The sequence below is a fragment of the Pyricularia oryzae genome, chromosome 3 (genome assembly GCF_000002495.2).
Source record: "Pyricularia oryzae 70-15 chromosome 3, whole genome shotgun sequence".
Classification (NCBI taxonomy): domain Eukaryota; kingdom Fungi; phylum Ascomycota; class Sordariomycetes; order Magnaporthales; family Pyriculariaceae; genus Pyricularia; species Pyricularia oryzae.
The window spans coordinates 5,134,119-5,160,582 of NC_017849.1; the positions used below are offsets into that span (position 1 = coordinate 5,134,119).

Genomic DNA, 26,464 nt, shown 5'->3' on the forward strand with positions numbered 1-26,464 from the left:
GCCACGGAGTCAAGGGAGAAAGGAGAGATGGTGGCGAAAGAGCACACCAGTTTTCACGGCGAGGCATGGGACCTTACCACGAATTATATCTGATCCCTGATCGTGGGCGAGGCGACCAACGTGCTAAGAGTACGAGGGGAGCGCCACAAGGCAATCAAGGTGCTGAAAAATTGCAAGTGCTTACTCCTGTCCCGGACCTTCATCCCTGACAAGTGGCAGGAAGTCTGTGACCTCCTAGGTAAGCGTTCACCGCGACTAGAGGAGGCAGACACAACCCCATATATTCGCTTTTACTGACGTAGGAGCTCATACACAAGACATCATGCCATGAAGGACCTTCTTCACCCAGCAGGAGGTTTTCAAGTCAATCTTTTGTGTGGTGCCTGAGAACAAGTGGCCCACTGAGTGACGTACGAAGCCTACCCCTGAGCGTCAATTGTCCGCGAGATGAATACCAACATTGCCCATTTAGCCGACGTCGAGAACCAAGCTTGAGAGACTGGCGCTGTTCCTTCTTCCCCAACGTGTGAGTGACTGTCCCCAATGGCCGCATCTAAGAAGAAAGAGCCACGTACTGACCTTTATATCAGGGTCGTCCGATCCTCTGACGTGCTGGAGCTACCCGAGCTCGTCGACCTTGAGCTGGATGATGCCCTGGTCGCTTACAGGAATTAAAAATCGTAAAAAAGGTCTTGGTTGATGAGTCGCCAGCTATGCAGATCGAGATGGCCTTTCTCATGCTGCACAGTTTATACCGGAGCAGGATGCGGTTGACGACAACCTCGGCATTCATCAGCGGATAGAGGCCATCGATGGGGTGTTGGTGAGACCGACGTGGAGCGTTTTGGGTCGAGAGCCGCATCGCTGCCACCCAGAGACGTCAGGCACAGTCGCACCCCCTCAAAGTTTCTTCTGCGGCCAGGCCGAGGACGGCAAAAAAGTCAACTTCTTTCGCTGAGAGCAGTACCACTCGAGCCCTTCCTTGTCGAGATCATGGAGAACACCGCACGGCTGACCAGCACCAAGGGCGAGAAAGATGCCCAGTAGACTTATTCCACCGACGAGTGTCTAAGATGGTTGACTAGGTACCTAGATAATGGTCGACAGCGATTCAAACTGGGCTACCCACATATGACGGTGTCGAAAAGGAACGAGCCTCGTCAGGAATGTATTTAGTTTGTTTTCAACATTTTTAAACAAAGCAATTCTTCTGTGAAGAAGCCCTTCATGGGCATGAGTAATGGACAAAACGAGACGGCAGTTGACTGCGTGCTTGGAGGGTGCTCGGGGAAGTTTACCGCTGGGCTGGAACTCCCTTGGGCGCAATCACAGTCACTGCCGTTATGGTTTCCAAACTTTGCAGAGCATTTTACCCTCTTTCAGAACTTTTTTTTTCATCTTCCCGAATGATTAGGTAGGTTGGTGATTATCATCATCGACCAACGTGCCGTCATCAGGCCCATCAGAAACAAAAGGATCTGCGTTTGCCTTATCTTAGAGTCATTCAACTTATCATCAATAGACAGACTTGACATCATTGTTGGACCGTCCACTTGATACCATGCTCCATATTAATATATTCGGTATGATACTAGAACTAGTAATGCAAAGTCTCCCGATGACCCTGCAAGGATCATGGGCCATGATTTTTCAAAGGGCACAACGCATGGTCTATACTTACCATAATTTCCAGTATAAGATAAGTCCAACTCACGCTGCTTTAGCCACGCTCAGTTGATGCTTGCCGGCGCCAACGTTAACAGACACTCGTCCGTCTTTAAAGGTAGCCCCGCTCTGCGCTGTTCCTGCTGCTCCGTCGTAGATCACAGCGCCACCCATGCTAACACGGGCTTCTTTGCTCGACACGGGAACACCGATGACACCGCTAGTTCCCTCGGGCGCATCCACGTCGAGCTCCAACGCGGCCCCGTTCTGCCCAGCCGTCCACGACACCCGAATGGCGCCACGTGGCGTCGGCATGGCGCCCCGGGCCCACGTCAGCTCTCCCGCAACAACAGGTTTGACTTCCCACTGCTCAAAACCGATCTTCTTGGCCGTAATCCCGAGCACGTAGTTGGTCATCAGCGGCACGATGCCCGTGGACCAACCATGTGACATGGACGTGAAGCCACCCTGGTACGGGCTGCCGCCGGGACCAATGCCCTCCCAGAACGTCACGCCCGGGTCGCCGGCGGACATGGTTCCGTACAGCCTGCGTATCTCGTCGAATGCGGATTCCTGAGTGGAAGGAACCTCCAACCTCGCGGCGATCTCAAAGTACGAAATGAAGGCATAGACCCGCTGCGAGTATCCGTCGCTAACCTGGTCGTTGTCGTAAAAGGCGTTGCCCCAAGGCCTCTTCAGCGAGCTATCAAGATAGGAGAGAATGGACTCGGCAACGCTGCTACGCGAGTTCCCTGAGTCGGTACTGGTGTTTGCTATGCCGGACAGGATCGCAAGGCTGTTGCCATCTTGTGAGTGAGACGGGCATAGCTGAGACGATCCACATCTGCCGCCGTCAAAAAACGCCCCCACGCTAGAGTCCCAGTTGCGTTTGAGCAGGGCTGCTCCAGTCACTGTCGCCCTGTCGCGCCAGCGTGGAGCATATTGATCTTGCCCAATCTGCTCGGCAAGATCTGCGGCGTATTTGAGAGCGCGGACGTAAAGAGCGTTGTAATAAGTCACCGGACCCTCGCGCGGTATGAAGGCGTAGTCTCCATAACCCCTTCGCTCGACTAGATTTGTTTCTGAGTTCGTGACGCTGGGGTAGAAATTATCGAGGACTTTGACCAAGCTGGGCCATACCGACCTGAGGTAATCTAGATCGCCAGTATAGACTGCATAGTCGCAGCTACATACTACCCACCATAGCGGATAATCAAAAAGCTGAAGATTGTAGTTTCCGCTACCGAGTCGTCAGCACCGACTGACCCCCTGGTCGGGATGCATCAGGGGTGTCCCAACTTACATGCTGGCCGGAGGGATCCAACCGTCGTTGCGTTGGTGCGCTGCAAGATCAGCCAGTACGTTCTTGGCAGACGAGGCGACATCATGAGAAATGTACGCTGTCAGCGCAGCAACGGCTAAATCTCCCACGTATGGGTCCCGATCACGCTTAGCCCCATCGTGCAGGACAAGCTTGCCAACCAAAGTCGGGCTGCCGGCATCTCGGGGCTCCGTATCGTTTAAACGGAAGGTGTCAATGCAGAGGTCATTGGTATACACAGCATCATACCACCACTGAGTAATGCTTTTGTCTGAACACTCAAAATTTCCCGTAAAAGTATCCGGCGTGCCGTGAAAAGCAGACAGGTGCAGCTCGATGGACGAGATCGACACTGTGCCATAAGAAGTGGTGTATGGCGAGTCACTATCAAATGCTTCCAGTGTTATCTTGACGTATCGGAAGCCGTGAAGGCCATCGCCGCATACCTGTCTGCCGTGTTCGCATCCAGACTGCGCCAACCATTCGTACGGCTGCTGCTTGACGGCGATCTGGTCGGTGCCGTTGGTAAGTTTTGCATCCTAATACGCCACGTTAGTTTAGCTGGCAAAGCCAGGTGGTTTCCCCCCGCATGTCAGCCACTTACGCCACTCGCGTGGTCAGACCGGGTGAAGTCGCTTCTGTCACCCAAGAACTCTAGCGTCTCGGAGAATGCCAGTTTCAAACCAGGGAGAGTGTTTCTGTTCGAAGTAACGGCAGAAGCGCCAGCAAACCGGATGGACAACAGGCCCACGGTATTTTGACCAAAGTCGACAATGATGGAAGCCTTGCCGCTTGCTTGTGTCCGGGTGAGCACAGTGGGAGCGTCACCCTTGACCAGTCCATTGGGGTGGGACACATTTCCCTGAGTTTGCCGGCTCACAACATCCTTTGGTTTAATAACTGTGGTCTGAGATGCTCGCACAAACTTTTGCCAACTGTTTTCGTCACTGTCCTGTCTGCGATACACACGGGTATCAAGCATCAGAGCCAGGCTCAGCGGAATGATGACCGATGCCAGCAGCAGGCGCATCAGGGTATCTCGGCTGAACCCCATCGTGGTCGGTGGTTGTTGAGAGGAGACCGTTTCAGACGCCAGGCTGCGAGAGGAGGCCCTTCGGCCGAAATGTTATATATCTGCGAGGGGATCGACAAGTCATGTGTGACTAGCCCAGTCTACCAACAGCGGACGAAACTGAAAATGCAATAGTTTGAGAATAAAGGTCATGCGAGGGTGTCAGTTCTGATATACCGCCGAGCAGGTGCGCTTGGGCGTGCAATTGCAAACCGCGCTTGACGCTTTCAGTAATGCCCCAGAGAATAATTTGGCCTGCCATCTGATCGAGGCCGTGAAAGCAAAAGTTTGGTAGAGGTAATCTCGGTCAAAAGAAACCACCTATCATCCGTGTAACCGTGCTTATGAGGCCAGGAGCGAGGCGGGGTAAGTTGGGATAGCAATCCTGTGGCGCACAGGACTTGTGTAGTGCCTACCAACCAGCCACACTGGGCAAATTCTAAAGAGAACATAATATAATTCAATCTTAGAAGGAAAATAAAGGGTGCCGACTGCACCTGCATCTCGAGAGGGACACGCAAGATGATCGAGCAACATGACGCGGTGTCTACAGGCCGTGCTCATGCCGCTATGCCCGTTGATGCAACTGCCAAACCGAGAGGTTGTATTGAAGTTGGAACTAGCTCTAGACCTAGACTGAGCCGAGGTTGACAAAAGACGGAAGTGTAGGTGAAAAATTAGATAGTTATCAGCTAGAAATCGACTGAGGCACTTCTCCCGGGTTGTCAAAATAAAAGTTCCGCGGCGATTCGGGACTTCCGGGCGGAAATGTCAAGCACATGAGAGCTGGAGACTTCGGGGCCGAAGAGTGGTCACGGATGGGGTTTCGGGTTGCAGCCCCACCAAAAACCAATTGATCAATCAGTCGCGTGAAGTCACCCGCGTGGTGCAGCTGCCTCTACTGCTTGGAGCTTGATGGTTGGAACGGGATCCCGCAGCGACGAGGCATGACACCCGATTGGACAATTGATTTTCCGTTGCGGAAAATGCACTGGAAGATGAGGACGGAGCACCCTAATTACCTAAATTCCAATTCAGGTACACACAACAGCTCAGTGCTGACACGAGCGGCATAAGGTAAGCTCACTTCGTTTCAGCACTCAACACGATCTCGTACAAAAGAGACCCATGTAGAACTACTGTAATATAAAGAAAAATGGGACAGCGTGGATTCTGTGCAAAAGTATGCCCGCAATGCAATGGAGCTGATCAATGGAAAAAGAGAGAAGATGATGATGTCTTGGTAAACCTTTTTTTCTGGTTGGCGATTGAGTCGGTTTTAGAACGGTGCCCCACTAGTGGTGTTAACAACCAACCTTGATCAAAGTATCAGGTACCAAATTCGACGTATGGTAACTTCACTTACCTACCTAGGTAACTACTTGAGTCCACCTTGTAACTTAGCCCTCGAGACGCACTGTTTATGGTACAGCATCGAGATCATTAAAACCTTCAACAATTTTTCTTAGATAATTTCAGACAAAAGGAGGGAAGTTGGAGATCCATGTCCTTACCCCGGAAGACAAAAAGCGCGACTGCCGGTCAGCAGGGACTGGGTCTTCAGGGGTAAGACAGTTGGTACTGGTAACGCCCCTTGGGCTACCAAACCAAAAAAATACGGTTCTTTTTAAGACACGAAAAGTATACTCCGTACTCAAAAATGATTGCGGTATGTCAGGCCGGAGTGGGCTTTCTAGCGGTGAGTTGTGAAAATAGCATCGGTTTTTTTTTTTTTTTTTTTTTTTTTTTTTTTTTTTTTTTGAGGTACTCGGAGTCTGGGACAACAGGTCTAGCATAACCAAGTCACCAAGCGACTGCGGCTCACTCGGTGTCGGTTCAGGGCGTCAAGAATGCTTCCGCGCAGGGAGATGAGCCCGACAATACCTCGTGACGCTGGCGGCAAGGGTCGACGGCCAGAGGCTGGTCTCTGCAACACAGAAGCGAAGTATCTAGACATCATGAGGCCTTCAGAGATTTACCCCAGAAGCCCCCATGATACCAGGTAGACCCACTTTTTCAATAATCTGGGGGTAATGGAAACTCAAGGCTCTGGGCCTGGGCGCGGGGATGGAGGGGTTAGTTGTGCACTGGCTCGCACAAACTAGAGCCAACGGCGGCGTTTTGTTACGTACATTTACGTACTGACGTGACGACCTTGACACATCGCGATGCATTGTTTGGTCTGACGTGCTTGTGCTTGGGTCGTCTTGAAGCGTTTGGAACAAAAAAACAGGTGTCAAGTACCTGCACCTATCCTGGAAATACCTGGCCGGTAGTGGATGGTGGAAGCATAGAGACATTTTTTCTTCTCAATTGGTCTATCCACCCTTGTCTTGGACCGTTCAAACATGAAATAGTGTACATGTATGCAGCCCACTAGAACTAGCACTTGCTTGCTGTTGTTTTTGATGGTTAAACAAAACACTGGTGACCAGACGCCCAGACCACCAGGTAGACGGTGAGGACTGTTTGGGCTTAGGCGAGCTTTCTTTTTTGTAGGGTACCTCACCAAGGGTAGGGAGGTTCGCTGACGCAGCCCAGATCTGGACAAGCCTCTTTGTTGCAGAAATCCTTCTCCGGGCTCCATCCGTCACCTGCGAGGGAGGTACCTTAATTACTGTACCTCTCATCTATCTGTGTCCGGTCGGGTGGGTGGATTGGTTCCTGAAATCAATCCGCCGCAGCTGAGCGGGCGCCCGGGGCGGGCAAAGCAAGGCGAGAGCGGGGCAATTGATTCATTGTTGTGTACTAGGAGAAAAGTTGTGTGTGTGGGCTTGTGGGCAATGCCAATAGGTAAATCCAGGCTGAACTGGCCAACAAAAGCTCACGATGGCTCAAGCTTTTGTCCAACACAACAGGTGTCTAGGCCCTCTTTTTTTTCGTACCGGCTCCGCACCGTGCATTCCAGAAATAAAACTGCAAAACGAGGAGAGAGAAAAAAATTCAAATCCAGGTACCGTGATGAACTTACTGCATTCGATTACCGGATCGCCTGGGATGACGGGAGCCATCCCCTGACATGCGCTTCCTGGGGTCTCCACCCATAGCTACTTCGTGACCTGTCGTTGACACGATGTAATTCAGGTATAAAAGGTCGCTCGAGTCCCGACGTTCGTGTTCGCTAGAGGTTACGATATCTTTGGTCTTACTCATGCAGTTCTCTCGTTGCAAATCAAACTCCTATCATCTATAATTCTCAAGGAAAGAAAGGGAGGCCACCAACCCGGGTCAAAAACAACATCATTTCCCCTTTCTTTCAGCCGGCAGGTCAGGCACCGCGTAGATCCGGTATCTGTCCAGCAGATCCCAACCCAAACGCACCCGTGGTCTGAGAGTAAGTGGCCCGCCCTACTTGTTATTAAAATCGTCCATGTTTTTTTTCTTCTGCGCCAGCTTCCACGCTTATCTTGTACCGAATCATTGACGTCTATCCTATCTGTCATCCGTTCCCCCCAGCCGCTACAGCAACGGCCGGGTAAGTTGTGTTCAGGAGGCCGGGCTCTTATCTGCATTCCTTGCCGCAATTCAGACCAAGTCAAGTCAATCCTTTGAGTTGAGGATCGATCCTTGCCCAATCCGAGCACTGGGGCTAGGCGGTGTGCCGTGCCTCAGCCCAATTGCCCTAGCCTGTTAAACCCGCCTATCTATCACTATCAATTCTGCATTACGAGCATTTTTATCTTTACCTGTCTGAAGCTACTGTACCTTTTTGAGAAACCTAAGCTAATCGAGTTTAAAACAGGACGGGGCTACGCATTGCTCATTCCACACAAAAATACGGTAAGCCACAAAGCCACCCGTCCCTCGTCGGAATTTCCCTGCGTTGGTGCCAAAGTAAGGCGACGCAAATAAAACAAATAAAAAAGAATGCGGCAGGCACTCTTTTGGCGGAGACCCCTTATCAACAGGTGCCCTGCTAGAGCGTTCTAAGCCACCCACCTCAGCACCTTCCATCCCTTGTCGTCAACAATGGTGATCTAGCGATTACTCAGTTGTGGTATCACAAAGAGACAACTGGCGACGTGGACTTTATTTTAGATATTGTCCTGTTCGTCCGCACTTGAAATTCCGTTGTTTCTGCCCTCCTAGCAAAGAAACCGTCACACGCTCACTCAACTCTCCCTCACAATCACTCTATTTCAAATGCACCCACGGCTTGTTTCGGCTTAGAAACTGCTTGGCAAATAAGCCGCCCCCAGATTCGATTCTCACTTACACTTGCATCTTCAACCTGGAAACACTGTGCTACCCTTGCTCGCGGTGCCGTCATCATGGATAAGCCAAGAATCACAACCACTGACCTGGTGAATTCGTTCCCGGAATACACAGATCCCTTTGAGCCCTCCAGTGCCAGCATCATGGCTTCACCAATTAACAGCACAGCCCAAAAGGCTCTGGGAACAAATGGTGACGACCAAAGGCATCCGTCACCTCAGCCTACACACTTTGCCGTGTCAAAACTCAAGGGCAATGGCAACCGCACTCTGAGGTCCGCCACTGTGGGCTACATTGCCCCAGAATTCAAAGGCAAGGCCGAGCAAATGCTAGAGGGTATGTAGATTCGGTTGCAGAGCACTCCTGGATTTTCTCATCTCGATTCTGACCGTCCCACAGTCAAGAAGGTGATCCAGGAGAATGGCTGGATCCCAGACAAGGTCATTGACGAGCAAGTTGCCTGGTTCTACAATGAGCTTGGTATCGACGATGTCTACTTCCAACTCGAGAGGCCGGCCGTCGTTGCCAACCACATCACCTCCCTCTACGCTGCCAAGGTTGCAGCCTTCTCCCGCGAAGACAAGCGGGAAGAGATCAGGTTAGATATGGAGGCTTCTGACCACGCCATCTACATCGACACCAGCGAGCCGGGACGTAGTGCAATCGAAGGCCCACGCTACGAGACTCGTCTTGAGGCCAAGTATCTCGACGGCAACGACTCCCAGAGGTTCCGTGTCGAGACCTTCAGGTCACCTGGCGTTCTGGGCCAGAACACCAACGGAGGCGGTGCCAGTCTTCGCTGCTACTTCGTCTACCAGTGCACATTTGTGGAGCCCAATGCCGACCCTGATGAGACTCGTCTTGAGGTCATCAGCGACCGCATGTTCCTTGCCAAGGCCACCAAGAACACCCTCCAGATCTACCAGGAGATCATTGAGCTGGCCGTCAACCGGACTGGTCCCGTCATTGAGGTCTTCGACATCGAGGACTCACCAGAGAAGCGTCTCGTGGTTGCTTTCAGGTCCCGCACCGCCAGGGGCATGTTCAGCGCCATCAGCGATTTGTACCACTACTACGGCGTCACCAGCTCCCGTAAATATGTTGAGCAGTTCTCCAATGGCATCACGGTCATGTCCATCTACCTGCGCCCGGCCTCCAACCTGGACGGCAAGTACCCATCTATCGAGCAGTCCATCCACCAAATCACCAAGGAGACATCGCTGCTTTACTGCATTCCCCTCAACAAGCTGCACCACCTCTTTGCGACCGGTGAGCTGAGCCTTCAGGAGGCCATCTACGGCCACTGTGCCTGGGTCTTCGTTCAGCACTTCCTGAACCGCCTGGGTTCCGAGTACGCCACTCTCTCGGATGCTCTCGACCCCAAGAACAACGTGCACGCCGAGCTTCTCTCAAAGCTGAAGAGGCGACTCCGTACCGAGACTTTTACGCCCGACTACATCCTGGAGATTATTGGGTCATATCCCGGTCTTGTTCGTCTTTTGTACGCTGCATTCGCCAGCGTTCACCTGAACACGGATGCCAAGGAGAAGGGCACAATCACTCCTACACCTGGTGTCGAGGTGCTCTCTGACGAAGCGCTCAAGGAGCGCATCACCAGGGAGGTCTCCAACGAGCACGAGGAGATGGTCATGACTGCCTTCCGTGTCTTCAACAGCGCCATCCTCAAGACCAACTACTTCACACCCACCAAGGTCGCTCTGAGCTTCCGTCTGGATGCCTCGTTCCTGCCCGAGATCGAGTACCCCACGCCCCTTTACGGAATGTTCCTCGTAATCACGTCTGAGTCACGTGGTTTCCATCTCCGCTTCAAGGACGTCGCTCGTGGTGGTATCCGTATTGTCAAGTCCCGCAGCAAGGAGGCATACTCCATCAACGCTCGCAACCTCTTCGATGAGAACTACGGACTCGCCAGCACGCAGCAGCGCAAGAACAAGGACATTCCTGAGGGCGGCTCCAAGGGTGTCATCCTGCTTGACGCAAAGCAGCAGGATAAGGCACGTGAGGCCTTTGAGAAGTACATTGACAGTATCCTTGACCTTCTCCTGCCTGCCGAGACTCCTGGTATCAAGAACCCGATTGTGGATCTGTACGGCAAGCCTGAGATACTGTTCATGGGCCCCGACGAGAACACTGCCGACCTCGTCGACTGGGCAACCGAACATGCTCGCTCCCGAAACGCCCCCTGGTGGAAGTCCTTCTTCACCGGCAAGTCACCCAAGCTTGGTGGCATTCCTCACGACACATACGGAATGACCACACTATCGGTTCGCGAGTACGTCAAGGGCATCTACCGGAAGCTCGAGCTCGACCCCTCCAAGGTCAGGAAGATGCAGACTGGTGGACCCGACGGAGACCTGGGCAGCAACGAGATCCTTCTCAGCAACGAGATGTACACATCTATCGTCGATGGCTCCGGTGTCCTCTGCGACCCCAACGGAATCGACATTGATGAGCTCCGCAGGCTGGCCAAGCAGCGTGTCATGATCTCCAACTTTGACATGAGCAAGCTCAGCAAGGACGGTTACCGTGTGCTGTGCGAGGACGTCAACGTGACCCTGCCTAACGGCCAGGTAGTCGCCAACGGCACCGCTTTCCGCAACACCTACCACCTCCTGGACACTGGTCTCACGGACGTGTTTGTCCCTTGTGGTGGCCGTCCCGAGTCCATCGACCTCGTCTCCGTTGCCAAGATTATCAAGGATGGCAGGTCAACCATCCCCTACATCGTCGAGGGAGCCAACCTGTTCTGCAGTGAGCCCTCGCGTATGCGCCTGGAGAATGCGGGCTGCATCTTCATCAAGGAGTATGTTCCTCTCACAAGTCCCCATGTGTTGATATAACGATACACTAACCTCTCTTGTTTCGAAACAAAAGTGCCTCTGCGAACAAGGGCGGTGTAACCAGCTCATCGCTCGAAGTTTTGGCCAGTCTTGCGTTCGATGATGAAGGTTTTGTTGAGCATATGTGTGTTGATGCTGCTGGCAACGCTCCCGAGTTCTACAAGGCCTACGTCAAGCAGGTTCAAGGTACGTGATCATTCCTATTATGGGGACCCACATCCAGACCCATAAAGTGGATCCAATCATACTAATGTTCCCACAGAAACTATTCAACGCAACGCCTACTTGGAGTTCGAGGCCATCTGGCGCGAGAATGCCGAGACTGGTGTACCCAGGCCAGTGTTGTCCGACAAGCTGTCTGTGGCAATTACCACACTCGATGCTGTAAGCTGATTTCACCTTTGATCCCCCATCGGAAATTCGCGGCATGCATACTGACAGTCTTGAACAGGAGCTGCAACACAGCGAGCTGTGGGAGAATGAGAAGATTCGGGTCTCTGTTCTCAAGGACGCTCTGCCAAACCTGTTGATCGAGAAGATTGGCCTCGAGAACATCATTGCGCGCGTCCCTGACAATTACCTCAGGGCTATCTTTGGCTCATACCTTGCCAGCCGATTCGTCTAGTAGGTTTTCCCCTCAAATTCGAACTGACTGAGGCTCGTTTGCTAACCACATGTCTTTTGCTACAGCACGTACGGCACTACCTCGAATTCGTTCTCTTTCTACAACTTCATGACTGCAAAGATGGCGCAGATTCAGTAGAGGATGCACAATGGGTTTCTGTTTCTAGCGTTGTTTTGTTTTGGGTTCGAACGGTTACGGAGAACATTTGGGAACACTGGGGTGAAACTAAGGTTATAGAGAAAAACAAAAACAAATAATCACCATTAGACTTCCTGATTGAGTTACTTTACAAGATGGGTCACGTGCAACTATTTCTCCCAAAGTTGCATTTGACGCAGGTAGAATGAGTTGATATTTACCCCACAGCTGATACAATGAATAACACCCAGCCTGCATTCCGCTGCCGAACGAAAAGCAACACATTCTTTCCTCAACCCCATCCACGGCTTGTTGGCTCCAGAGCAACAAAAAGCTAGTACTAGGAATCGAACCTAGATTACGAGGACTATTGTTGTCTTGCAACATCTCAGAACCTCATGTGCTAACCATTACACTATACCAGCTTCGAGATAGTCGGAGAAGATGAGCTAGTACTAGGAATCGAACCTAGATTACGAGGACGATTATTGTCAAGGACATTTCTTCAGAACCTCATGTGCTAACCATTACACTATACCAGCTTGCTGATAAACACGGGTGGACAGCAACGCTGTTGTGTACCTAGGGTTTGGCAGCACGATGGGGGTTCACGGAAGAGTTTATTCCGCATCGTAATCCACTCTGTGTAAAAAGAGACCCGTAGTGTGTATCCACCTTGGATACTTCCAAAAAGCAAACATCGGGTTACTGCTTTGTATGTGCAAGGAAGTCAAGTTAGGCTGTTTAACAAAGCGGTTTATGAGAATGACTACACGACCTCGCCTAAGCATAATATAATATCTCATATACACTCTTCTTCCTACTATTGTCTGCGATAATGTCGAGTTGCCAGTCTGAGCCATGGACTCTCATTTAGCCCAGAAAGAGCCTCTTGCGGTATGAGAGACATGTTTTTATCGCGGGGCGAACAAAATGTCATATCGATACAAAGCAACAGATCCATGTCGTCGCCTTGAAAAGGAAAAAACCTGTGATTATGGAGCAAGTTCCTCACAGGGGTAACACCAGTTCAGAAACCCCGAAGCATATGCATGCTGCCTGACTACATCCACTTTGATCCTCACAGGGGCAATGCGGCGCCTATCCTTCTTTGAATCATTCAATAGTTTTTGACGCGAAGCACATAGCCAGATTTACCCTGAAGTTTTTGAACATAGTAGTGTAGAGGACACAAGCGCCGTACTGTGGCGAAGGGAGGCTGGGAACTTAGGACTTGGGAATGCAAGTACAACAGATAGATCCTTGCTACGGTTGGGTTGCGGTAAAGAAGAAGAACGCCAAGGGAGAGAAATGGCGGAGCCCCGAAAAGTGGAGATGGTCGCCAAACGACAATTTGTTGCCACAGTGCTAATCACGCTGCACGGTCTAGTGTCACGTGAAGAATAGTTCCCCTCCCACAACGAAATTTTGAATTCAGCACCGAACGAAACTCCCCATGCAATAGGCACCTCGTCGACAACCCCCCGTTTAACTAACCCAACAGCAAAAAGACAACCCGTACAAGGTACTTGCTGCCAGAATCATCTCTGAAAGGCATTCTCGACATATTCAAGTACTGATTTTTATTTCCAGCCGTCAAGATGGTTGCCGCCGCCAAGCACACCGCGATCGTGAAGAAGCGTATGTCAAAAATACCCGTCCACGATGCGAAATTCGAGCCCTGCACTACGCCCCGACGAAAGTTCGAGAATGGAGGATTCTACAAAGGCCACGATGATGGAGATGAGGGGACTGGATCGTTGACTTGCTTTTTTCTCTGCTTGCTATAGGCACGAAGAGCTTCATGCGCCACCAGAGCGACAGGTTCAAGCGCGTTGACCCTAGCTGGAGGAAGCCCAAGGGAATCGACAACCGTGTCCGCCGTCGGTTCCGTGGCAACATTGCCATGCCCTCGGTGCGTTCATTTCCGACTCTAGGCCGACCAGAGAGAAGGGATATAAAAACTTGAATCTCTAGGGAGGCACTGGCAAAAGTCACGGGTGTGCTAACGTGAGACAAATTTTTTTGTCGACGATTAGATCGGCTATGGCTCCAACAAGAGAACCAAGCACATGATGCCTTCCGGCCACAAGGCTTTCCTCGTCCAGAACATCAACGACGTCGAGCTCCTCCTCATGCACAACCAGGTCTTCGCCGCTGAGTACGTTCTTACAGCCATGGACATGGGATTCTTTTGTCTCATACGGAATGGAGAAAATTGGAATAGAAATTTGGCCGACAAAAGGCTGACAGCTCACAATCTAGGATCGCACACAACGTCTCATCGAGGAAGCGCATTGAGATCATCGCACGGGCGAAGCAGCTGGGTGTCAAGGTCACCAACCCCAAGGCCAAGGTTACCACCGAGGTATAATCGACTCGATCGGTGTGGTGTACGGCGTGTTTCGTTCCTTTTTTTTCTGGTTGCGACAAAGATTTACTTTGCTCTTGGTCTGCGGGGGAAAAAAATATCACTGTCATTTTCTGCACGGAAGCTTCTGGGGTCCCTAGGGTCATGAATTGCATCTTATTTTTACGGTTGCTTCTTGTCCCCATGCAGCAGCCCAAGAGACACCGGGCCGTGATGTTGGCAATGCGGAAATAACGAACATTTTGACGACCAAAAACAAGCTAGACAGGGGCTTGTGATGCTAACGGCGACGCCCGGGGTTTAGGCCTCAACTTTTTTCACATGTTTGAACGAACTCACTTGGGGCCGGCGGTCGGCGTTTTGGGGATGGATTAGGCCTGGAATTAAAAAGCACGATGGACGCCTACCAACACAACCGAAGTCTAAATCTAAATACAGATGAACGCAGGCTTCTCATGTTGATTGAAATTGGATGGCATCAACGGGTTTTTCCATGTCGGACGTCCGTCTACTGAGTAGCACATTGGGGTCCAGCCTCTTCTTCATCCTCCCACTCTGACCCACCCTGTTCTCCAGCCGAAGCACCCATCTGTAGTTTGATGTATTAGTAAACGGTGACATTACCTCGGTGACACTGTCTCGGGGCGTTGAGTAGACATGTTCCTTGCTTACCTGTTCGATGTCTGCGTCCCTCTCATACTCCACATCGTCCACCTCGTCCGCCGTGATGGGCGCCGCTGGTGGCGGGAGGAGCTTCTGCAAAGCCTCGTAGTCGCTGCCGTCCTTGAGCCAGCCGTCTTCTGGGAACTCAATCTTGACGACGAGGTACAGGTCACCCTTGGCATCGCCACGCTTGTGCGGCATACCCTCGCCGGGTACCTTGAGGATCTCGGTCGGACGCAGGACCTTGCCCCGGGGAAGCTCGAGGTGCAGACCGCGGCCGTCGAGGTGCTTGAGCACGACGCGCGAGAAGCCCATGAGGGCCTCGGCCAGGGTGACGTTGAGCTCGGCCGACAAGTCGTGCCCTATGCGGGTGAAGGTGTCGTGTGACTTTTCCACCAGCACGATGATGATGTCCCCGGGCGTCTGGCCCGGCAGCTGGTCCCCTTCGCCCTCGAGCACCACCTTCTCTCCGTGGAACGCTCCCCTGGGGATATAGATCTCGAGCGCCTTGGTGACGGGCAGCGTGGTCTTGCCCTTGCACTTCTTGCAGCGCTCCTTCTCCTTGACGTACTTGCCGGTGCCGTGGCAGTGGTCGCACTCGACGACGTCCTGCGACACGAGGCCCGGGCCGACCTGCTTCAGGACCCTGCGGAACCCGCTGGCCTGACACTTGTCGCAGTCCTGCGGCTTGTACTTCTCCCTGGCTCCCGACCCCTTGCAGACGGCGCAGAGCTCGCGCTTGCTGCTGGCAAACTTGACCGTCTTGCCCCTGTACAGCTCCTCGAGCGTCACCTCGTGCGGTATCTCCTGGTCGGCGCCTCGCTGCGGCCGCCTGGGGCCGCCCCTGCCGCCCATGCCTCCCATGCCTCCCATGCCTCCCATGCCACCCATCCCTCCGCCCATGAACATGGACGCAAAGAGGTCCTGCAAGTCGTCTTCTCCCATGCCGCCCATGCCGCCGTGGCCGGCGGGGCCGCGGGACGGGTCAAAGGCGGCCATGCCGTGCGTGTCATAAAGGTGGCGCTTGTCATCGTCGCGGAGGATCTCGTACGCCTGCTGGATTGCCTTGAACGTCGCCTCAGCCTCTTCCTTACGGTCCTCGGGGACCTTGTCCGGGTGGTGTTGGCGCGCTGCCTGGATCGGGGTGGTTTGTCACGGCGGGGGTGGTGAGGTTAGTTGTTTGAACAACAAGGAGAGAAGAAGAAGCGGGCGGCGTATGCTTGTGGCCCCCGGGGCAGCTTGGTTCTCCTCACCTTGTGGTATGCTTTTTTTATATCCGAGGCACTGGCGGACCTGTCGATCTCCAAGAGTTCTGTACCATTCGGTAAGTTAGGGGTCGAGAGGAAGGCACAAAAATCACTAAGTCAAAAAGAAGGACCGGCGCGCGGGTTTTCGACGTTGCGCACCGTAGAGATCAATGTCCTCGTCAACGTTTGGCGGCGATGCGCCGCCGAAGCTATTTGTTCCGTCCATGACCGGTGAGAGAAGGTGTTACGGTGTGGTTGATAACAAAGAAGTTAAGTGCTGCCAATCACCAAAAAAAACGACCCAAATTGGTTTCCCCCACCGCGCGGATTTTGATGTACAAAAAAAAGTCGAGGCAGAAAAGATAAAAAAAGATATCGGCCGATAAAAGTGGCGAACTGGTCCGGGGTATTCGGATCAAAGTCTTACGTATGAACGCCTCTCTTTAAATACGGGAAGCGAAAAATGACAATTAGAACTTAAAATTGTTCAGCCAGGCAATTTTTCTTCATTCGGTTGATCAAGTAAAAGGGAACTTTTTTTAACCCTTTGCAGCGGGGCCAACAGGCAGCGGCGGCGGCAACGAGGCAAACAAAGAAGAAAACGTCCAAGGGCCCCACAATGACCACTGCTGCGAGCCTACTATTCGTATGCTCCCCTCACTGCTTTGCTTCAATTCTATTCCACATGCAGCCCATGTTGTTTCAAATCCTCCTCTGTACTGCAGTTTCGTTTAGCTGCCAAATTTACATTACAGTTTTCGGATACCTTCACGAAAATACAGACCATATTTTATCAAAGATTTTGTGCAAAAACCACTTGTGAAACTCGATGAATCCCCAGCTAGATATTGTATTACCTCACCGTAAATAAAATAGTCTCAAGTCATAATCACCACAGCAACGGCCTTTTATTGTCAAATCAACAAGTCCATCAACGTCACAAATTTTGTCAACATTCATCAATTCTGTTGACTACCAAAGCTTGCTAGCATGAAACGTAAGTTGCGTTAATTAAAAAAGGACATGTCGGCGCGTTCATTAAGGTACTTATACAAAGGAGAATACAGGTATTACGAATAAGCCACCATTACCATCCAGATTCATTCATCTTATGCGTACATCGGCACGCCACCGTTAGTGAGCTGAGGCTGTCCACCAACCATACCCGGACCAGAGTTGACCATGCCAGGGCCCGAGCCAACCATACCCTGACCTGCACCAACGCCGTTGCCATTGCCCGTGTTGTGAACCTTGCGGGTGATTTGCGGAGCAGCAGGAACATCGCTGCTCTTGGATGCCTCACCAACAGAAAACACTGGAGACTCCCAAGCTGAGCCCTTGGTAGCCAGTTCTCTGAATTCAGCTGCGCGTGTGCTAAGGGCAGAACCATTCGCCGGCCCAGGGAGCTTGATATCAGGGAAGATAGAATCTTGGGTCGTAACGGCATAGTTGACCTTCTTGTCTGCAACAGCCTCCTCGGTCTTCTTCTTGGTCGCCATTGCACGGCGCTGGATGGCGCTGGTGTAGCGAGAGTAGATGTTTGGCACGTTCTCGGGGTCAGACTGAGCCTCCTCGAGGGCCTTGTCTGCCTCCTGCTTGAGTTGGAATAAGATTTGATCGAACTCGTTGAAACGATCCTTGATCACCTTGCCGAGCGCCTTCTCAATGGCCGGGCGCATCACCTTCAACATGATGGGCTTCGCAATGCTGAATAGGAACTTGTGGTTGGATTGGTGAATCTTGATGCTGAGGTTGTTAACCTCGACGTCAACCTTGTCAACCTTGAAGAAGTTCTGGGCATCCTTCTTGTCCGGGGTCGAAACTTTGATCTTGAACGAGAAACCGTTGCCTCCCATGAAAACGTCCATAAGACCAACGTCAGTGAGCGAAGGGAATCCCTTCTTGCGCTTCACGTAGTAAGAAACGTCGCGGAGGTCCATCTGCACTCCGGCGACCTTAATCTCGCCTGAGTGCTTGCGGGACGACTTGACGGTTTTGCGACCCTGTGATATCAAGTTAAGTTAGTTTCTGAAGGTCTAATATGATAACAATGAACATGGCTTAACTTACCCAGCGCATGTAGTTGGAAGAATCGATCTCCATCACGTTGGGAGTAAAATTGTCGCTCTCAAGAACCAGGTTCTCGACCACAAAGTCGATTTGGCTGTCCTGGTACTCGATACGGGGGATGGGAACATAGGCAATGTTCTCCAAGGTAGCTGGAACAATAACCTCGGTGAGATCCTTGACCAGGTGCTTCTTGAAGACTGGCTTGCCGTTCTCATCATTGCCCAGATCGTTGAAGAGCTTCATTATAGCCTCGCGGAAAGCCCTGTTCATCGGGTCTTTGTCAAACTCAGAGAATAAGAACTTGACCTCGTCCAGGATCCTATCGACATGGATCTTGTACTTGTCTCGGAGGAGGTAAGCGCCTTCGTCGTATAGCTGATCCCACTCCTCGGTGCTCGATTCGTCAATGACGTAGCCTTGCTCCTCGAGGCAACGGCGGATGTAGCGGTTGCATCGCTTCAGCCAGTTTCGCAGCTCAGGGTCGTGGTCAGCATCGCGGTAGATCTGGCCGATGGCATTCCACAAGTCATCGGTCGATGTACCGTTGGCGAAGCGCTCGATCAGAGTCTTGAGGTCCCTCTCAGCTTGGCCCAGGTTGGAAGCCCGGGCGTCCTTAGCGGCTTCCGAGCTATCCATACCAAGAGACTTTGCGTGGTAGCCATACTCAGAAGCCAAGTCAAGCAGGGTGTGAATAGCCGTCTGGTATTCAGGGTGCTGCTGGCATTCAATGAGCATCTTCTTGAGGCGCCAGACTGTTGCCTCCCTCCTGTCCTTGGGCACCTTCTGCTCGAGGTAGCGCTTGGTGCGGGCGCGGTATTCAACGCCCTTCTGCTTTGCAGCCTGCTGGGCCTCTGCGGTAAGCTGAACCTCTGGCGGGGGCTCCTGAGTGTTGCCTCCAGCAGTTGTCGGCTGCACAGCAGTCGACTGGACGGGCGAGGTCTGGCCGGGAGCGATTTGGCCAACCTGAGTTGTTGCCGGGGCTTGGCCATTAGTCTTGTTGTTCTTGTAAGCTCCCTGCACCTGCTTCCTAATGTTATCCTTGCTCAAGTTGGGAGCATCATGCCAGACATTGTCGTCCGCTGGACGATCGATTTGCGAAAGAGCATCCTGAGACGGCTTGACGTTGGAGGCTGCTTTTGTAGCAGCGTCTCCTGCCATGTCCCTGAGGAGAATGGACGCATCCTTCACTGTAATGGTATATAATGTTAGCACCAGGAAGACTAGAATGCGTGTTTTGGATATTGCGGCAGGCACTTACAAAGTTTGCGGAATTGTCCGTTGGTGATAATCAAGGTTCCAAGAGTCCTCAGGCCCTCGGCGGCGCGGTTACCATGGGCTCTGGCGGTATCCTTGTCAACAGGTGCCTGAGTTGATTGAACAGACTTCGGGTCGAAGTGGGTGGTTTGCCAGATGAAATCCTGGAGAAGGTTGCCCTCATTCTTGGACAGCACCAGGTGCTGGGCCTTCTTCACAACGTCACGGAAGTCGGCCACCAAGGCTTGACCCTCAGGCGAAAGCTTGTCCGAAGGCTTGGAGAGGGCCTTGGTCTGCAAGAAGCTGTTGAGGGCAATATCTATTTGGTCATTCGATGGAATCTTTCCTGCCTGGAAGGCTGAGATGATACCATAGACCTGGAGCTTCCGAGCAATGTCGGCGTCCTTCTGCTTGACGTCGACGGGCTTGTTGACCGACGACATGGTTGCTATTTGGTGGGTGGTATTATTAGGGTCCAATTATGGATGTCGATGATGTTTATTTTGGGGGATGGGATCACTGTGATGTGTTGTATGTTGTTGCTAAGAGACCAATTGATGTGTCTGCCTGATAAAGCAAGACGGGGTATCACGATGGGAAACAAAACAAGGATGGAAGAATAATTGTCAAGATGCGTAAAGCTTTGAGTTCGGGACCAGCTCAAGTTAAATGGGACGGAACCTTTGAAGGAAAGTTGGGATTTATGTCATGCATGTTTGGGTTTCCGGTAGTTGCCAAGCAGGAAGCTGGTATTGGGCGACAAGAGGAATGCCTGCCAATATGGTTTCAAGGACGTCATCTAGTCACACACCAACCGTAACGGGTACCACCAAGGATCCATCCATGTCTCTATTGCCGGTAGAGAAGACCCCACTCATCCCGACTACCACTGCGGCTAGATGGGCTACCTTGATTAAACCCCGTCACGATGGGGTGAAAAAAAAATGAACAAAAAAAATTGACTTGATTTTTGTTGTCACGGAACTCTCCCTGTAATGACAAGACGGGAGGCAACATCAGAAAATCGGTCGCATTGAATGGATGGCTCGGTTTAGGGAGCCTCCAGCTACAGCGTCAATCGACCCTAGGAAACCAGCTACCAACCCTGATCTATGACGTCGTAGGTCGTTTAGCTTGACGCCAGGTCTTGGGTGTGGATGGAGGCACCGCGAAAGCCAGAAAGAAAAAATAAGGGTAATAAAACAAAATGACAAAGGCACCGCTGGGTGAACGCGTCACCTTGACGACTTAGCCTAGCAAGTCTTGGGTAGTCTGGCACGATTCCAGTATGACGGACTTGGTATTAATGTGCATCTTGGTTTTGTTTGGCTGATACTGACGCTCTGTACGAAGTTGTCATTGTGGCTACTGCTTCACGTCCATTGGATGCTGTTATGTACTGTAGGTAGTGGCGTGAGTGGATATTGCGGTAAAGCGGCAACCGGAACACACTGCCTGGCTTTTCTTTTCCACATACCCTTAGAGTTGTCGGATCAGCTCTTGCATTTCCATCCTTGCTATCAACGGCAATGTGGAACCGAATGCCACATGTCGTAAAAAAAGACGTCAATCCGTGTTCCAGACTCTACATGAAGCCAACGGTAGTATACCAACTCAAAACGTAATCAATGAACAAAAAAAAAAGTAAAAGAAAAGCACGACTATTACTATGAGACAGTGGTGTCTAATGCAGGGTGATTCACCTTTGATACCTAGGCAGTTTTACTCAATTTGCTATACATAGACGTACGACGTAGAGTGGTTGGTTAGTGTGTGAAATTAAATACCAGCGAGCGGCCAGACAAGGGTATGCTTCCCCTCACTGCAGGCAGCAGCAACCGGGGGACGTCGCGTCAAGGCGCGTCTCTCAAAGCCGAGTTAACAAAAGTTTCCATTGACCTCTCAACTGATCACCACAAGCATAAGCATGGCCGTCTTCGATTGCCAGCACAAAGGCTGCCGATTAAAAAAGCCGTCAATCTTGGCCCCTGAATGTCAGGATTATACAGGCTCATCGTCCAATTTCACTTTTAATCGTCGATTGTAATGTCTCGAATTAAACGGGAGGACACCTCCCAAGAGGCGGTTGATGAAGATTCCCTGCAATACAGCTTTGGTGATGCTGGCTTGGGAGAAGTCGATGAGAAGTAAGCACGATTGCGGGAGCACTTTCGAAAAACTACCCTAGTGCCCGTTACATTCTGTGTGCCACAGCAGACTAGCTAAACAGCCTTTTCTTCATTCTAGATACCCTAATCGTCCCCGTAATCACTCCCAGACACTGGTCTTCTCCGAACTGTTCACGAATCTCTTCAACCCTTTGAATGAGCACAAAAACCGGAGAGGTCCCGGTGGCCCTGCAGGCCGCAAGGGCGGCCCGAGGCTGTCTCCTCACGAACAAAGACGCCTCATCATCAGACGCTTCATCGACCGCTGGCGGTCCGAAGTTGGCAATGATTTCTACCCGGCTCTGCGACTGATACTGCCCGACAAGGACCGCGATCGCGGTGTCTACGGCCTCAAGGAAAGCGCAATCGGAAAGCTTCTAGTGAAGTTGATCAAGATTGCACCAGACTCGGAGGATGGTCAAAACCTTCTCAAATGGAAGCTCCCGGGCCAGACCTTTGCCAGCCGCATGGCGGGTGATTTTGCCGGCAGATGCTTTGAGACGCTATCCAAAAGACAGATGCGCATGACCCCAGGGGATATGCGTATTGGAGAAGTCAACTCGCTGCTCGACAAACTGGCAGCCGCTTCAGGAGAGGCCGAGCAGCTACCCATTTTTCAAACCTTCTATGAGCGCATGAATGCAGAGGAGATGATGTGGCTCATTCGCATGATCCTCAAGGCCATGAAGATTGGTGCAAGCGAACGCACATTTCTATATCAGTGGCACCCGGACGCCGAAGCTCTGTTCAATGTCAGCTCCAGCTTGCGCCGTGTGTGCTGGGAGCTGTATGATCCCGCACTCCGTCTGGAGCAGGAAGATACCAGAGTGACTTTGATGCAATGCTTTCAGCCCCAGCTGGCCCAGTTTCAGCCTCACTCACCCAACTTTGCTACAATGGTCCAAGACCTCGGAGTCACCGACGAAGACCGGAGATTCTGGATCGAGGAAAAGTTGGATGGCGAGCGGATGCAATTGCATATGATAGATGACGACGATCATCCAGGAGGCAAGCGCTTCTCTTTCTGGTCTCGAAAGGGCAAGGACTACACCTACCTCTACGGCAATGGATTTCAAGACGACAACTCCGCACTGACCAGGCATTTATCCGATGCTTTCGACCCGCGAGTTTCCAATCTGATTTTGGACGGCGAGATGGTCACTTGGGATCCAAAGATCGACAAGATGGTACCTTTTGGTACACTCAAGACGGCCGCCTTGCTCGGTCAAAAGACACCATTTGACGACACAAACGAGCGGCCCCTCTTCCGCATTTTCGACATATTGTATCTGAATGACACAGCGCTGACCAAAAACTCGTTGCAAGATCGCCGCAAGGCGCTAGCCCAGGTTGTCCGTGATGTCCATCGTAGGCTCGAAATTCATCCCTACGAGGAAGCAACTTCGGCCGATGCCGTCGAGCCGCTGTTGCGCAAGGTTGTAGCTGATTCCTCGGAGGGTCTTGTGCTGAAGAATCCAAGATCAGTATATCGTCTGAACAGTCGAAATAATGATTGGATCAAAGTGAAACCAGAGTACATGTCTGAGTTTGGCGAGTCACTGGACTGTGTGGTCATTGGCGGCTATTACGGCTCAGGACATCGGGGCGGTACCATCTCCAGTTTTCTTTGTGGCCTCAGAGTTGGCGAGAACCACATCAAGGCCGGTGCCAATCCAGAGAAATGCATCAGTTTTTTCAAGGTTGGCGGTGGCTTCAAAGCCGAGGACTATGCGCAGATCCGCCATTTGACAGAGGGCAAATGGATGGACTGGGACCCAAAGAAGCCCCCAAGCGAGTTTATTGAGCTCGGTGGCGGCGAGAAGTACCAGTACGAACGACCTGACGTCTGGATCCGACCAAAGGACTCCATCGTTGTCTCGGTCAAGGCGGCCAGCATCGGCGCTTCCCCTCAGTTTGCCATGCAGATTACCCTCCGTTTCCCGAGGTTCCGACGGCTGCGGACCGATAGGACATGGGACTCTGCTTTGGATGTAGACGATTTCATGAAGCTCAAAGAAGATGCTGAGCAACAAGTCAAGGAGAAAAAGGAAATGAAGATTGAAGATCGTAAGCGCAGGCCGCAAAAGAGGGCCAGGCGCGAGATCTTGATCGCTGGACAAGATCCAGACACAGCCATGGCTGATCAAAAGCCTGCAGCTGGGCAGGCACAGACAGGTCGGACAAGGAGCGTGTTTGAAGGCCGTAAATTCTGTGTCATGACTGACTGCGTCAAACCAATTAGAAAGACCAAGGCTCAGCTCGAGTCTTTGATAAAAGCTCATGGCGGAACCCTCTCTCAGCAGACGGATCCCCAGCCTTGGAAGTACTTGATCGCGGATAAATATGGCATCAAGGTGGCGAGTCTTCTCAAGCGTGACAGCGAGGTGGACATTATCAGGCCAAATTGGGTCTTGGACTGTCTTGACCAAGACGGCGTTGAGTTTCTCCTGCCCTTCGAGGAAAAACATCTCCTCAATGCTTCGGAAGCTACCAAACAGACTGCTGAGTTTCAGGTGGATGAGTACGGCGACAGCTACATGCGCGCTGTGGATGTTGATGAGTTGAAGCAGATAGCAGAAGGCATTCCCAAGTTTGAGGACGCAGACAGCTTTGATGTCGACGAGTTTCTGGATAGCTTGGAATCAGCCGGATGTGAGATGACGGGACTTGGCTTCGTATTCAGGCGCTGCATCGTACTCGTTGCTGGTGTGGCCGGGACGCCAAAGCACTACCTTGACATACTACGAAGCTATATCCGTTTCGGCGGCGGGACCGTGGTGGACAATTTGCAGTCGCAAGGCCTCACGCACGTCGTGGTGGCGGGTGACTCTAACGAGGGGGCGGCCGCTAGGGAGTTGGCAGCTGAGTTGAGGCACCGCATAAGCCTGTTACGACGGCCGCCGAGGCTGGTCACGCGGCAGTGGGTTGACGAGAGCTGGAAGGAGAAGACTCTACTAGACGAGGAGGCATATGTGCCGTTATGATTGATGAATGATGATTATGATTGATGAGTGGACAGTTTTCAAGGCCTCTTTCTTGGACTTGTAGTCTGATGCTACACAGTACAGTGAATGAATAGCAGACAAACAGACCTCGGCCTGGGCTAGCACGTAGCTTCTCTGTCGACTCAGAAATCCACTTCATCCCTTTCACTTGCCAATGGTAAGGAACAGACGATCACCAACATCGCCCAAACCAGGCCTCAACATGCCGCGGTCGGTGAGCTCCCGGTCGACGCCGGCGACCCAGATCTCGACGCCCTCGGGCCACTCGTCGGCGGCACGCTTGATGCCCTCGGCGGCGGCGATGACGCTGAGCACGACGATGCGGCGGGCGCCCCACTCGCGCAGGGTCTGGATGGCGGCGGCGCAGGTGCCACCCGTGGCGATGACGGGGTCCAGGATGAAGGCCAGGCTCGGGACCTGGTTGGCATCGCCGGCGGCGCCCTGCGGCAGGTGGTTGGGCAGGTTGTTGTAGTACTCGACGGGCTCGAGGGTCGTCGGCTCCCGGTACAGGCCTAGGTGGTGGACTGGGACGGGATCCGGGAGGAGGGTTTGGACGGCTGGTGGTTTTGGGAGGTGGTGGGTGTCAATGTAATTGGGCGGTGTTTATAGGTGGAAGTGTGGGAGGTATGGGAAGAAATGGGGAGTTGCGAAACTAACATGGCCGCTGACGACCGTGGCGGTTTTTTTTGGGATGATTACATGAGAAAGACGAATAAAAAGAAGAAGAAAATTGTACACACCTTCAGTCATTGCCAGGCCTGATCTCAAAATAGGGACCAGGCAGATGGTCTCGGGTGTGATAACGCTGGTGGTGTACTCGGCACCGATAGGCGAGACATCCTTGAGGTAGTATTAGCCAATATGTCTTTGGTGCTTATTGTTGAGAATAATTATAGTGTTCTAAATACTACCATGACTAACCTTGGGACCATCGACGACCTTGAGAGTAGAGCTCATGGCCTCGCTGGCGATAAACAACGAGATCTCGCTGACCAGGCTCTTGACCTCCTTTGCACTGGCATTCTTGGAACGAAGCTGGCTCAACTTTGCCCTGAGGCAAGGGTGCTGTGAGACGTGGACGTTTGATGGCAGATCCATTTCTGAGTGCGGGAGTATATTTCCCTAATGACTTGGTTGGGGGGAGGGGTTTGGATGTGGAAAAGATGGAATTGATTGGAGTCGCGGGACTTTGGGGTCAAGGTGAGACAGATAGTTTGAGAGAAAAAACTGGTTGTATTCTAAGGGAGGTATGATGTTATCACACCCAATAAAAGTCGACTGGATTAAATGATCCGGGGCAGGCTGTTTTCACAAAGTTCGTTGGGACTGCACGAAACAGAAGCTCAATAAATCAATTCAAACCACGGAACACCGGGAATGCTACAGGTAGTGGCCGCTAGGTGGAGGAGAGCCTAAACCGGTGACCAGCTGCCGGGCAGGAAAGATAAGCAAGTTGATGAGTACAGGTTGCTTCCCCCGTTACTCCTCTTAGTACGGTAAGGGTAGTACTGCCGGTGCAATTAATTGCCCTGTTCTGAGGTACTGTACAAGGAGTAAGGTCATTCCAAGAGCAAAGCTGCGACTGCAGTGCGGCACTCTCAACGCGGGGAAGCTTGTGGCGGGCGGCGAAAGCAGCGGTGAGTTCTCCACACTAGATTAGTTGTACGGATACTAAAACACTCCAGCTGCTCTCCTCTCTTGAAATTCTCCGTGTTTTGTTTTCTTTTGGTATCGTCTTACCTGCATAAGATATGCCTTGCTATTTCACTATCGGGCGTCCTCGTCTATC

The 26,464-nt window shown here is 52.0% G+C and overlaps 9 protein-coding genes and 2 non-coding genes across 11 annotated transcripts; 5 read left to right on the plus strand and 6 right to left on the minus strand.

Moving 5' to 3' along the window:
• Positions 1-543: 543 nt before the first annotated feature.
• On the plus strand, positions 544-1,047 carry MGG_16897 (uncharacterized protein; the record flags this gene model as incomplete). The annotated part of the gene is made up of 3 exons (XM_003712753.1): positions 544-657; positions 749-823; positions 907-1,047. 3 exons carry the CDS (start codon positions 544-546, stop codon positions 1,045-1,047), a joined length of 330 nt encoding a protein of 109 aa, XP_003712801.1.
• Positions 1,048-1,548: 501 nt separating this feature from the next.
• Positions 1,549-4,945, minus strand: MGG_05246 (alpha-L-rhamnosidase A). The gene is made up of 3 exons (XM_003712754.1): positions 3,591-4,945; positions 2,969-3,525; positions 1,549-2,905 (listed from the first exon to the last, which is right to left on the minus strand). Exons 1-3 carry the CDS (start codon positions 4,038-4,040, stop codon positions 1,711-1,713), a joined length of 2,202 nt encoding a protein of 733 aa, XP_003712802.1. The 5' UTR covers positions 4,041-4,945; the 3' UTR covers positions 1,549-1,710.
• A 773-nt stretch (positions 4,946-5,718) lies between these two features.
• Positions 5,719-6,064, plus strand: MGG_16898 (uncharacterized protein; the record flags this gene model as incomplete). Its single annotated transcript, XM_003712755.1, has 2 exons — positions 5,719-5,727; positions 5,852-6,064. The coding sequence occupies 2 exons, from the start codon at positions 5,719-5,721 to the stop codon at positions 6,062-6,064; spliced, it is 222 nt and encodes a 73-aa protein (XP_003712803.1).
• Positions 6,065-7,153: 1,089 nt separating this feature from the next.
• On the plus strand, positions 7,154-12,176 carry MGG_05247 (NAD-specific glutamate dehydrogenase). The gene is made up of 8 exons (XM_003712756.1): positions 7,154-7,392; positions 7,801-7,838; positions 8,388-8,609; positions 8,673-11,097; positions 11,169-11,320; positions 11,397-11,518; positions 11,586-11,758; positions 11,825-12,176. Exons 3-8 carry the CDS (start codon positions 8,417-8,419, stop codon positions 11,895-11,897), a joined length of 3,138 nt encoding a protein of 1,045 aa, XP_003712804.1. The 5' UTR covers positions 7,154-7,392; positions 7,801-7,838; positions 8,388-8,416; the 3' UTR covers positions 11,898-12,176.
• Positions 12,177-12,229: 53 nt separating this feature from the next.
• On the minus strand, positions 12,230-12,322 carry MGG_20153. Its single transcript has one exon. It is a non-coding gene; the product is annotated as a tRNA-Gln (tRNA).
• Positions 12,323-12,344: 22 nt separating this feature from the next.
• On the minus strand, positions 12,345-12,439 carry MGG_20154. Its single transcript has one exon. It is a non-coding gene; the product is annotated as a tRNA-Gln (tRNA).
• An 892-nt stretch (positions 12,440-13,331) lies between these two features.
• MGG_05248 (60S ribosomal protein L32) lies at positions 13,332-14,881 on the plus strand. Its single transcript, XM_003712757.1, has 5 exons — positions 13,332-13,422; positions 13,491-13,538; positions 13,688-13,812; positions 13,937-14,058; positions 14,163-14,881. The coding sequence occupies exons 2-5, from the start codon at positions 13,499-13,501 to the stop codon at positions 14,269-14,271; spliced, it is 396 nt and encodes a 131-aa protein (XP_003712805.1). The 5' UTR covers positions 13,332-13,422; positions 13,491-13,498; the 3' UTR covers positions 14,272-14,881.
• MGG_05249 (chaperone dnaJ 3) lies at positions 14,562-16,745 on the minus strand. The gene is made up of 4 exons (XM_003712758.1): positions 16,338-16,745; positions 16,185-16,243; positions 14,941-16,065; positions 14,562-14,857 (listed from the first exon to the last, which is right to left on the minus strand). The coding sequence occupies exons 1-4, from the start codon at positions 16,402-16,404 to the stop codon at positions 14,777-14,779; spliced, it is 1,332 nt and encodes a 443-aa protein (XP_003712806.1). The 5' UTR covers positions 16,405-16,745; the 3' UTR covers positions 14,562-14,776.
• A 389-nt stretch (positions 16,746-17,134) lies between these two features.
• On the minus strand, positions 17,135-20,526 carry MGG_05250 (uncharacterized protein). The gene is made up of 3 exons (XM_003712759.1): positions 19,507-20,526; positions 18,249-19,435; positions 17,135-18,181 (listed from the first exon to the last, which is right to left on the minus strand). Exons 1-3 carry the CDS (start codon positions 19,943-19,945, stop codon positions 17,288-17,290), a joined length of 2,520 nt encoding a protein of 839 aa, XP_003712807.1. The 5' UTR covers positions 19,946-20,526; the 3' UTR covers positions 17,135-17,287.
• A 665-nt stretch (positions 20,527-21,191) lies between these two features.
• MGG_12899 (DNA ligase 4) lies at positions 21,192-25,532 on the plus strand. Its single transcript, XM_003712760.1, has 2 exons — positions 21,192-21,649; positions 21,750-25,532. Exons 1-2 carry the CDS (start codon positions 21,549-21,551, stop codon positions 24,652-24,654), a joined length of 3,006 nt encoding a protein of 1,001 aa, XP_003712808.1. The 5' UTR covers positions 21,192-21,548; the 3' UTR covers positions 24,655-25,532.
• Positions 24,572-26,210, minus strand: MGG_05252 (uracil phosphoribosyltransferase). Its single transcript, XM_003712761.1, has 3 exons — positions 25,597-26,210; positions 25,416-25,515; positions 24,572-25,232 (listed from the first exon to the last, which is right to left on the minus strand). Exons 1-3 carry the CDS (start codon positions 25,771-25,773, stop codon positions 24,820-24,822), a joined length of 690 nt encoding a protein of 229 aa, XP_003712809.1. The 5' UTR covers positions 25,774-26,210; the 3' UTR covers positions 24,572-24,819.
• Between the last annotated feature and the right edge of the window lie 254 nt (positions 26,211-26,464).